The 12885-nt window shown below is 31.0% G+C and overlaps 1 protein-coding gene across 1 annotated transcript; it reads left to right on the top strand.

The window, feature by feature from the left end:
* The first annotated feature begins 1170 nt into the window (after positions 1 to 1170).
* LOC110607993 (bZIP transcription factor 44) lies at positions 1171 to 2597 on the top strand. The gene has a single exon (XM_021747187.2). It carries the CDS (start codon positions 1886 to 1888, stop codon positions 2354 to 2356), a length of 471 nt encoding a protein of 156 aa, XP_021602879.1. The 5' UTR covers positions 1171 to 1885; the 3' UTR covers positions 2357 to 2597.
* Positions 2598 to 12885: the final 10288 nt, after the last annotated feature.

Genomic DNA, 12885 nt, shown 5'->3' with positions numbered 1-12885 from the left:
AAAAAATTTTTAATTTTTATATATTACCTATTAATTATATTCAATTTTTATAACTATTTAAAATTAAAAAAAATAAGAACAATTTTACGAGAATCGCCACTCACGAGTCAACATAGGATGAGGAATTAATGACTTTGATATCCAAATAAACCGACCCGTCGACCCGATTGAACTCGGTAAAATGTCGAAACTATCCTCAATATTATTTTTTTTTTAAAAAATAATTATTTAGTCTCTTCCAAAACAATTATTAAAATTTAATATTAAAAAAATCTACCAATTAAAATTTTTTATTAATTTTAAATATTAAATATTTTACTATTTAATTCTTATAATATAAATAAAATTTATTAATTGATCTTTTATATTTATAAAAATTAAATTAAATAATTCTTTAGATTGATAGCATTATAAATTTTTTTAATTTTTAATAATTAAAATATAAAAAGAATTTTTAATAAATTTTTTAATATTTTAAAAATATTTTAATATATTTTTTAAAATTAAAAAATTAATTAATAAAATTTTTTTATATTATAATAACTAAATAATAATTTTCACAATTTTCAATTAATCCATTCATTCTCCAGATTCCCTGCATGCGTGCACTTTGTTAGAAAAAGCAGCTTTACGTCAACGGTTAATTCTGGTACGTGGCGGTGAAAGCGAGATAAGAAAATTATAGGAATTTTCAAGCAGAGAAGTTAATTTATTATTGTAGAAATTTATTTATTATGATAAAAAAATTAGTTATAGTGAATAAAATTATATAATAATATAATAAACTAAAATAATTATTTTAAAATAAGATATAGCTAATATATTTTTATAATAAAGGGATATAGAAACCAAATAATTCTTTTTCTTTTATTCTAAAAACGTTAATGAGACAATAAACCAGAAACTGAAAGACGGGCAATGATTTGAATAATATATGGTAATACGGCACCGGTGGAAACACCGTGAGGCAATGGGCCCACTGTCCCCAAAAATTTCTCCATCTGTGAATGCAATTCTTTTATAATTATATATAATTTTTATTTTTTAAATCATTATTTATTGAATATTTATTTTAACTAAATATATTTAAATATGTAAGCTGAATAAATCATTTACTCTTCTAAAATTAAATACTGTATCAGCTGGGCTGTACTGTTCTGTGAAGCAGCTGGAATTTGAGGGTTGTGGAAATTTCTTCCTAACCCCACATGCTTATGCCTACTCCCCCCCTCTCCCTCAACAACTTCTATTGGAGATTCCAGATGCCCTTTACCTTTTTCCCATTTTCCACTCTTTTTCCTCTCATGGCTTCCCATTTTCTTCTATAAATTCCCCTTCCAATTCCTTCATAAACCTCTTCTCTTCTCTTCTCTTACCCCCCCTCTTAATTTCCAGCCTTTTCTAGTTCTTTCGGCAAGGGCTGAGATTCTGCTGCTCTTCAGCCTCAGAAACTGTTTCCTTTCTGGGTTTTATGCTGTTGAATCTTTCAAACCCATCTTCCATTTGACAGCAGATCAGAGATCTCTGGATTTTCTAGATCTTGATGCTGCATATTTTTATCTTAATGTTTGAGATTCATGTCTCCAGTTCTCAGTGAAATCCTCCGTTCCGGGTTTATGATCAATTCCTCTCTCAGGCGCAGGACCCATCTCGTTCAATCTTTCTCAGTTGTTTTTCTTTATTGGTTCTATGTGTTTTCATGAACAATCTGTTCGATCTTCCTGAATCATATATAGTATATTAGTTGCATATATAGCTATATTATTAATTACCCATAAAATATCAGATTAGCTTCTGGGTCCTGCGTCTAAGGTAAGATCAAGACAAAAGATCTCAGTTTTATTGAGATTATCAGTAGTGTTTGCTGTAAATATATAAAATCTCTATGGCATCCTCCAGTGGAAATTCATCAGGATCCTCTCAGCTTCACAATTCTGGGTCTGAAGAAGACATCCAGATGTTGATGGATCAAAGAAAAAGGAAGAGAATGCAATCAAATAGAGAATCAGCAAGGCGATCCAGGCAGAAAAAGCAGCAGCATCTGGATAAATTGATGTCTCAAGTGACAGAGCTGAGGAAGGACAATAACCAAATCCTCACAAGCATCAATATCACCACACAACATTACTTGAATATTGAGGCTGAGAACTCAATTTTAAGGGCTCAAAGAATGGAACTTAGCCAAAGACTTGAATCTCTAAATGAGATCCTCAATTATATCAACACAAACAACATTGGGATCTTTGAAAATGAAGATCTCCAAACAAGTTCTGCTGCTGAAACCTTCATGAATCCTCTTAATTTGATGTATCTTAACCAGCCAATCATGGCATCTCCAGAGTTCTTTCAGTATTGAAGTGTTGATTGAGAGGATTGAAAGCTAGGAATTGGTCAATTTGTGGTTGTCTCAATCTGGTGTTTTTTTTTCTTTTTCTGGTTTTTTAGTTTTGATTTTGAATGGTAGTTTAATTTAGCTCTTAGGATGATGGAATATGTCTAAGATAGAAGGAAGTAGATGGAAAATGATTATTGATGTTTTGGCTTGTCATGGGTCACTATGGTGTGAAATTAAAATGTATTTTGTCTCTCTCTCTCTACTCTTGTGTTTAGTAATGGTTTGCATAACTGGGGTAGTGCTCATCTTCATTCACATGCTCTTATCCTTATTTGGCAGAGACACAAACTCATTAGTGAATTATTGACTTTTAAAAAATACATAAAAAAATTCCCAAAATATTAAAAAAATTTTACTTATTACCCTTTTCGTTGATTTATTTGGTGAAAAATTTTCCAAAATATTATTATGTTAAACCATAAAATTCAGAAGATATTTGAGATTTTTTTTTATTAATTAAAATTTATAAAATATATCCACAATAAAAATTCCCTTTAAAATACGCAAATACAAACATAAAATTACATATAAGCCAACAGCAATAATGAAAATGGGTGGACTCCATCATGAATTTGTATTTCCATTGATAATATTATAGGTATATTTGGAAATAATAAATATTTTAATAGAATTTGAATTAAAGTGAAAAAGGATAAACTGAAAAAGAAATTTCATATAAAAAAGAGAGAAACCTTCCATATCAAGAAACAAAAATATAATTAAAACAGACTTTTTTTTTAATATATAATTTTCCAGCCGTTTCAGTCCACCATAAGTTTTTTGGAAAAAAAGTTATGATAACAGTTGGATATTCATTAATTAATTAATTAATCTAATATAGCATTTTTTATATTCTTTAATAAAATCTTAATTAGTTAATCATTCGTTCGATTTAATTTAAAATTAAATTAAAATAAATAAATTAAAATTTGAAATTTTAGTATTTATAAAAATTAAATCAAACTGATTTTAATTAGAAAACGAATCAAACCGAATCAATCGGAAATCGATTTTGGTCATACAGTTACCCTCCTTTAATTTATTTACTCTTCTCAGTAGGTTGACACTTAAATTTTTAACTAGTTTATGTGCATTTCTTGCTTCTGAGATGTCATTGCACTCATTGCAGAGTATCATTACTAAACTAGATTAAATCAATCATTCAACAAATTAATTCACTACATGGGCTTCCACTTTTACATTGTTTTTAAAATCCTCATGCTTGATGGCAGTTATCCATTGTGTGATGTATATGCTCCAAAATTTACAATTTAATTGATATTTTGCATGAAATAATAAAAAATAAATCCACACAACTCAGTTCATTATTTTTATTTCATGACATCACAAGGTTGTGCATCAGTGGATTGAAGCTAACGCTCAAGAGCCAAGAGCCAAGAGCAATAGGGAAAAAAATAAGTGAATGGAGGCAAAGGAAGTGGGTAAATTTAGGTAGACAAAAGGATGATGATTTGGGGAGTCATGGCTTTCCATGTTAAGCTTTTGATTGAATTAATAAATTATAAAGATATTTTAATTTAATTTATAAAATATAAGGACAATTTAATTAATTTAATCATATTATAGGGGTACATGGGTAATTATTCCTTATATTTAATTAAAGCTTTTGCTTTTAAAAGCCAATAAAAATTGATTTGGGATTAAAATGACATGCTCCAAATACATATAAATTAAACAATGATTAAAGAAAAATAATAATTGGGTCCAAAGAAAAACAAGTTATGATTGCATGAGCTCAAATCAGAGGCATGGTAAGTTGAGTTCCCCTGTCAACAAACATTAATCAAGTTGGGAATTATCTCTACATTATTGAAGGCATAGCAAGCTTTTCCCCTTTGCTCTTTACCACTTCCTAATTATAGTATTGGTGCAAGCTTTTTTTATTCCTTTCAACAAGTGATGATGCTTTGAGCCATTATGTGGGAGTGGGGCTACCTCCTAATTCTGCATAGGGATCAGCTTCAATGACTTTTGATTTTTTCGCCACTTAATCAGAAAATTATTATATACATAATTATTATATACGATCGATTTTATTATAATTATTCAAATTAAATAAAATAAACAGAGAAATACAAGAATGACAAACCAATTATTAAAAAAGTCTAAACTAAATAAAAAGGAACGATGAATGAAACGCTCTAAAACATATCGAAAGTCAAGACCATCAAAATTAGTAGAGTTATATTGAGAATTCACTAAAATGAGTTATTGCTTCGTAATATGCCCGATTGATAAAGTATACTGCCTAAACAAAATCAACCATTTGTTTTTTTTGTCAATTTTTAGGAAAACAGGGACTAAATTAAAATAAGAGAAAAAAATAAAATAAAAATAAAAAAAACGAGAATATTTGCATGCATGACAAGGATTTAGACTCAAGATTTGGAAACGATGACCGTGAACTCCTGATGTTTAAGAATGCAACCTTGGGAGCAGATGTTTGGACAAAGGGCTCGCCATGAGTTTGCATGCCCTGGTGTTCTTACAAGCACACCTATAGAAACTAACCCTATTAAATTTAACTAAATCTAACTTACTTCAAAAATTAGTTCATAAAAGAAAAATGTCTAAATGCTTATAAGGACAAATTACTTTAATTTCAAGGTATACTTTTTATTTTGAGGATTACATTTTTAAATGTAATTAGCATTATTCAAGCGTGCGTTGCACATGATGAATTTTGTATATATATATATAATTATAATTATTTAATAATTTGATAATCACTTTTTATTTTTTAATATTATTTAATGTTTAAATTTGTTATTTTAATAATTTTATGTTATAAATTTAACTTTGTATTATTTATATATAATTTAAATTTTAGATTTTTATTAATGATAAATTAATTTAAATAATGAAATTATTATCTGTTTAATTTCAATTATAAAATTACCATTCACTTATAACTTTAAATATATATAAATTTTAAATTTTATTAATTTTCAATTAATATAAATGGTAAAATCATTATCTAAATAAATTTTAAATATATATTTGTAACTAATTAGATAAATGTATTTTACATAATATATAAAATTTTTAAATGTTAACATTTATTAAATTTAATAAATTATTTTTAGTATAATAAGTAATTTAATTCTACTAAATTTAAAATTAATAACATTAAAAATTAAATTCACTTTTATAATATTATAAATATTTTATTCTAAATAAAAATTATAATAAAAAATTACAATAAATATTATATAAATTAATTTTATAATTATTAAATGTCATATATTATAAAATAAAATATACAAAACTTATAGTAATTATTAATTATAACTACATTAATATTTATATTTTTTTAATTTACCTATAAAAAATATTTTTAATCAACAAAAAATTAAAAATATTATTTTTTTCAGTTTAATCACTTTTAATACTCTAAAAAATTGAATTTCTATACAAATTTTTACAAAATTATGAAATAAAATAAAACACATTTTTCATAAATAAAAATATTATATTTTAATAATAAAAAATAAAATAAATATACAAATAAAAATAGAGAGTTAAACTATGAAGGAGTTTATTTAGAATTTTCACTATAATATAATATAATATAATATTTTGTAATTTTTTATAGAGACTAAAAGATAGTCTTAATACAAATAAATTATAATTTAATTATGACTAAGTATTTATTATTATAATATATTTAATATTTTATTTAAATATTTTCAAATTTAAACTATTAAAGATCCTTTTATAGAAAGAAGAAAATTTATTAATACATTTATTTAAAATTTTGAAATACACGAGATTAGCGTTTTCGCATGCTTCGTGATCAAGAATATAGTTTAAAAAAATAGATAATAAATTTATTAATACATTTATTTAAAATTTTGAAATACACGAGATTAGCGTTTTCTCATGCTTCGTGATCAAGAATATAGTTTAAAAAAATAGATAATAAATTATTCTTTAAATATTTTTAAGTATTTAAATAATAATAAAATTATTAATATTTAAAATTAAAATAATCACTCTACTATCTTGTTTTTTAAAATTATTAATTTGTGATAATCATTTCATATATTTTACAATTTTTTTATTATTTAATATTTTAATATTGTGATAATTATTTTTAATATTTTTAAATAATATTTAAATTTTTTATTTTAATAATTGTATCCAAAAATTTTAATTTTTTAATTCATATATATATGAATCAAAATCTATAATTTTAATGGTAAATATATTAAAATTATCAAATTTTAAATGTACAAACTATATCAAAATTAAAAATTTAAGATAATAATTATTAAAATATATTTAAATATTAATTAATTATCAAACAAAAATTAATTAAAAACTCAACAAATTAACAATTTAAATATAATAATATGATATTATGATAATTATTTTAATATTTTTAATTAATATCTAAATTTATTATTTTTATAATCTTATCTCAAAAAAATTAATTTAAATATTACCAAAATTATTACTTTTTAATAATTTTCCTATATAGTTATAAAATAAAAATAAATAAATAAGAAATTTAAACATACATTAATTTTAAATAATAAATATCTAAAACCATTTTAGGTGATATATGAATAATTTATTAATTTAAAACTATTTATATAATAAAAAAATTATTATTTTAAAATTCTTATAAATAGTTAAATAATATAGAGATAAAATCGATAATTCTATTATTTTCCTTTTCTACTTTTATATATAATTTAAATTAATAAATTATAGAGCATTAAATAATTTTGGAGAGAGAGCTTTTAAATTAGAGAGCATTAAATAGTTTTCATATAAACAATATTAATCTTTCTCTTTTTCTCACCACTTCCTATCAATTTATAAATAAATATTTTAGGTTCATTATTTATTATAAGAAAATGAAAATGTAATTTCCCTTCCTTTCTTCTATTTTATCTTCTCTATTTATTATTCAAATAAGAAAATTTTTAAAAAATTACATTTTTTTTTATCTTTTTAATTTCATAAATCCAAATAAAAGATAAAAGAATTACAAAATATTGAAGTATATCTTTCACTATTTTTATGTTATAATAAATAGAAGAGAATTTTCTCAATTGATCAAGTTAGGTTGTAATTTTTTTTTATTTTTAGAATAGAATATAATTTTTATTTTTTTTAAACATATCTTTCATTAATTAAAATTCAAGAAAAACTTAGATTTATACTTACCCGGCGGGTCGCCCCTATACATCCATCTAGGATCCATCCATAATATTAAGTAAAAAAATCTGGAACAATATCAAAAAATAGAATATTACTCAAAAAATTAAGATAAAAGGACCAAAGGGTAGGACTAGCGTAAGATACTGCTTCTATATCTAAAAATGCGCAACATTATTTGCTTGTCGCCCAGATAAGGACCAATAAGATTTTTGTTAAAAAATACCTATAATTATAGACAAGTTGACCAAATTTAGACACATATTCTTTATCAAAGAGGACAACATCGGCCACAAGTTTTGAATCTAACTCAATATCGACATGACTCATATTACAATTAGCAAGCTATAAAAGAGTTGCACGCAGAGCCTGTGCCTTAGTTATCTTGGATTGATTACTAGTTCGAGAGTGGTCGAAACAAGCCGAAATGAACAACCCAGAGTCATTACAAACAATAAAACCATAATTAATAGTACTGATATTGCTGAAATTAGAATTATGATGTGGTCGACCCATTGTTGTGATGGGCTAAACCTGCAAAAGGAGAATGTAAGGTGGTTGGCACTTATAGCAGCTACTCTAACGCTGAAGTCAGTAAATTGAAGAACAAGGTGTGAGTAAGAAATTTCTTAGAATTTAGAGTATTGATGTGAGAGAAGAGCATACTTTTTGCCTCTGATCGTCCCCTTTTATATTGTAAGAATGTAGAGATAAATCTAACATTTCATGATAATTCGACAATAATGTGGCCCGCATGTTTATAAGGGATCTTCACCGGCTAATTGGTCATAAATCTCGTGATTACAGGTCTAAAGAGGATTTACTGGATTGCAACTATTTAATAATAACTTCCTTATGGAGACCTACCCTGACATTTAAGAGAGTGAATCTATCTGATCTAAAGCCGATCTGTCCTGAGGCGGGGTCTCTTCTCTTGGTTTTGAGCATAATGGTTATCCGAGTCTTGATTAGGAGCCGGTCTATGGGTGGGATTGCTTATCACCTTGCCACGTGGCCCTATCTTATATTAACAGCTCGCGACTTACTATGAAAAATTCTTATGTAGCATCAAGTACCAAAGAGAGAAAAAAAACACTCCTGCATCCACATTACATTTCAGTCTCCCAGGGCAAGGAACAAACCATTGAATGCTCAAAGGAGGATTAAGTGTAGAGCTCATTGCATCTGATCATATCTGAGTACCTTCCTAAGCCAACAACAGCTCCTCTGCAGAACAAACAATCTGTTGAGAAGCAGGACACTTTCCATTCCATAAATAATCGTTCCTACTTTTCCATAAGCTCTAAAGAATCATACACACTCTTTTCTGTAAAGAGGTATCAAATAAATCCAGTATAAATCGAAGTAAAACAGACATGTTAGAAATAGATTATAAAGGGATATGCAAATCCATAATATCAACATTTAGTAGCTATATAACAAAAAAGTAAAACATGAAAATCATCTTCTATCATGCCACACGTCTTACAACCTGGACTAACATTCAAACCTTTATTAATCAGATTCACATTGGAAGGAAGGATACCTCGTAAATCTCTCCACATAAAGTTGGTGATACTTATAACTTCCATAACTTATGCCATGAACCTAGGATAGCAAATTGGCCTAGATTCTCCTCAAGACCGAATAATAAATGATAACTTTTTAACTGAATATATTCCATTTTCTATATAATGCCACAATAGATTATCAATTTGCCTAGAGAAACTCAAAGGAATATAAGAAATACAATTAATGTAATACCCGGCTAGACTCCGGTATCGGAATTCCTACCGTCCGGTGGAATCTCGGATGTCGGAAGCCTCTAGTAGGGTAGAAACATGTTTTCATAAAATGTTTTAAGGTATTTCATAGTTTTAAGTATAAAAATTTAATGAGTTTTTGCATGATAAGTCTTTGGAGGAAAACCCAGGTTCGGCCGCCGAAAGTCAAGTTCGGCCGCCGAACATACATGCGTTTTGGAGGCACGTTAGGCCCCCGAAAGCATGAGCAAGGGAAGCCCAGGTTCGGCCGCCGAAAGTCAAGTTCGGCCGCCGAACATGGCATGTATGCGGAGGCAAGTTCGGCCCCCGAACGTGGTCTGGCCAGCCACTATAAAAGGGTCACTTAGCCGAGATGGGCGAGCTTTCTCCCATTTTCGGCCACAGCTAGCTTCCGACCTCCCTCTTCCCAATCTAGTGTTTTTCCTTCAAATCCCCACTATTTTTCTTGAGTTTTAAGCTTGCATTGAAGGTTTTGAACTTTTGAAACAAGTTTTGGAGCTTTGGGAACTCAGGAGCTCATTTTCGTGGATTTCCAAGTTTAGGTCGTCTCCCTCTCGATCTTCAAGAGGTAAGAGCCGATCTTAAGCTCCTTATGTGTTTTAAGTAAGTTTTAAGTTGTTTTATGGGGTAGAATGGCATGTATAGGGTTGTATGAGTTTTTAAGCAAATGTTAGGTTTTATGTGATTTGTGAACAATGTGGCTTGCTTGTGTGTTGTAGTTGGGGTTTAAGTTAGTTTGAGGCCCCTAGGAGCTTGTATGCTTGAGTATGCATGTTGTAGAATAGGGTTATGCATGATTGGTTGTGTAGGGGGTTGAAATGGGCATGAAGAACCAAGTTTCTGCCCTTTGGCAGAAACCAGGTTCGGCAGCCGAAGGCACTTTCGGCCGCCGAACCAGCTTGGGAGGCAGCTTTAGGCTGCCGAAGCCTGCCCCCGAAAGTGGGAGTTTCGGCTCTGTCCGAGACTTTCGGCCGCCGAAGGTGCCGCCGAAAGTGCCCTTCCCAGCCTTTTCTTGCATGTTTTCTAAGGATGTTTTGAGGTGTTTTTAGGAGGTTTTTGGGGGTATGTTTAGAGTTATATTCTTGTTGTTTGGTGCCTCATTTGAGTCCACCTGTGTAGGTTCGGACCCGAGGAACCGAGACCCCCGGTTGTGAGATAGTCGTTCAGAGTCCGTTGTTAAAGCTTCAGTCACCAAGTGAGTGGGATAACTCCCTAAGTTTCTAAGTAAAGTAATTGAATAAATGAACAAATGAATGAATCTGAAAGCATACTCATGCATCATTAATGCCATGAAATATTCCAGGATGTTTGCATTAGAAATTCACGAATATGTTGCATTGCATAATTTGATGTTGATGTGGATGGTTGTTGGATGATCCATAGTCCTCTGATGTTATGTTATGATGATATGTTATGGAAGACCAGCGAGGCCCATTCTACGCCCCTGGTACTATGTAAGAGAAAGACCAGCGAGGCCCATTCTACGCCCCTGGCACTTTAGAATGTTATGTTATGTAAGAGAAAGACCAGTGAGGCCCATTCTACGCCCCTGGCATTTGGAGATGTTGAGGACTAATGGTGACAATACCATCCTTTATGTGATTAGCTGTGATGTGTTGCATTTCATGAAAGCATGAATAAGAAAAAGAAAAGGTTGAAAAAAAAATATGATAAGAATAATAAAATAAATAATAATAAACATAAAAATGGTGAAACTAAATCACATGTTTTTATCTTTCTGCTCACTGGGCTTTATAGCTCACCCCTCTCCCTTAACCCCAGTCTTGCAGGTGCAGTGTAGATAGAGAAGTCAGCAAGAGTAAGAGAAGTCTATGTAATAGTATAGTAGTGGACATGGTTTATTTGTAATGTAAAAGTATGTTATGTAATGTAATGAAAGTTTAGAATGTGCTTGACTGGAGTTTGTTTTAATCCCTTATGTATATGATCCAAAAATGTTTTTATGATGTTTATGTTATCTAAGCCTATCATATGTTATGTTACCCATTGGAGTATTTGATGAGGACTCCAACGAGGGGTTTATGATATGTTATGTATGCACAGGTTAGGCTTGGAAAGAAAAGTTTTAATTTTTATGTATGTTGTTGATCATGTATGGGATTAAACAGGTTCACAAGATGTATGTTTGGCTTGCTACGGGTTCTGGAGGCCTTAAGCCGACCTGAATCCTAGCGCCGGTAGCGGTCCGGTTTCCGGGTCGTTACAGAGTGGTATCAGAGCCCTAGGTTCTTATGGTCGGACCTAGAGTGTCGGGCTCATAGATGTGATAGGTCAAGCACAATAGGAAATCATGTCCACTAGGATAGGATGTCGAGTCCTGTCTTGCATGAAAGTATGATATGCCATGTTATGTGATATGTATGTGATGAGGGTTCATGTGTTTCCACATGAACCATTCGATGCTAATGTTTATGTGATGTGTGCTGTTTTTCAGTAAACAGAATGCGAGGAACTCGTCGATCAGCTAGATTGACTAGAGTACCACCGGAGGATGAGGGCACGAGCGCCCGTCCTCCAGCATTGCCAAGGGCAATGTCAAGCAGGTCCAACAGGGACAGAGCAGTGAGGGACCCTAGAAGGTCTCTGGATCTGGGTAGAAACAGATCAGTAAGAGGAACGGTTCAAGGAGGCAGGTCAGTGGATGTGGGAGAAGAGATGGATGTGGACCAGAGGAGGGACGGTAGCCTTGGTGTAAGCATGCCAGAGGAGGGCATGGGTGAGTCTCAGGGAGGCACTCAGGCCTCGGGGTTTGTTCCACCACCCCCGTACCCACCTTTTTTACCATACTCTGGGTATTCGATGGGAGGTACATCGGATTACCCCAGTTTTAATCCTTACCCTTCTCACATGCCATACCCACCTTTCTACCCACAGTATCCACAGTACCCTATGTACCCACCTCCATCCTTCCATCCAGGCACAGCAAACCCTATCCCAGGGGATGCCGCACCTCCACCACCAGCAGAAACCGCAGTTACAGAAACCCAAAGACCTCAACCTACCTCATCTGGAGGGAGCAAGGCCAAGATGACCGACTATATGAAGTTGGGTGCTCCCCAGTTTGATACCGGTGACGATCCGTTTGTGTACCTGGAGAAGGTCAAAACAATTACAGATGAGATAGGTGCTGATGACAGCAGAGCCATTCGGATGGCTGGTTTCACCCTGAAATGCAAAAAGGCCCGTGAGTGGTTCAAGGGCTATGTGAAACCGAGGGTGGACAGTCTTTCATGGGAGGAGTTTGCGAATGAGTTCGCAGGATGGGCTTTCCCTGACAGTTCAAGGGAGCTGAAGATGATTGAGTTTGAACAGCTGAGGCAGACAGATGAAATGGGTGTCGATGAGTACACCGACAAGTTCTTAGAGTTGTTGCCGTTTGCTGGGCAACATCTGGACACAGATCCGAAGAAGTCAAGGAGGTATATCATGAGGCTCCATTCCAGGTATTCCTCCTTGATTCAGTCAGCTGATAGAGAAAGTTTCCATGCCATTGTA

The sequence above is a fragment of the Manihot esculenta genome, chromosome 5 (assembly GCF_001659605.2).
Source record: "Manihot esculenta cultivar AM560-2 chromosome 5, M.esculenta_v8, whole genome shotgun sequence".
Classification (NCBI taxonomy): domain Eukaryota; kingdom Viridiplantae; phylum Streptophyta; class Magnoliopsida; order Malpighiales; family Euphorbiaceae; genus Manihot; species Manihot esculenta.
This window is presented reverse-complemented; position numbering and strand designations above follow the sequence as displayed.

What these genes read in the sequence shown, in the direction of transcription:
- LOC110607993 (XM_021747187.2), top strand. Translation starts at nt 1,886, where the DNA reads ATGGCATCCTCCAGTGGAAATTCATCAGGATCCTCTCAGCTTCACAAT.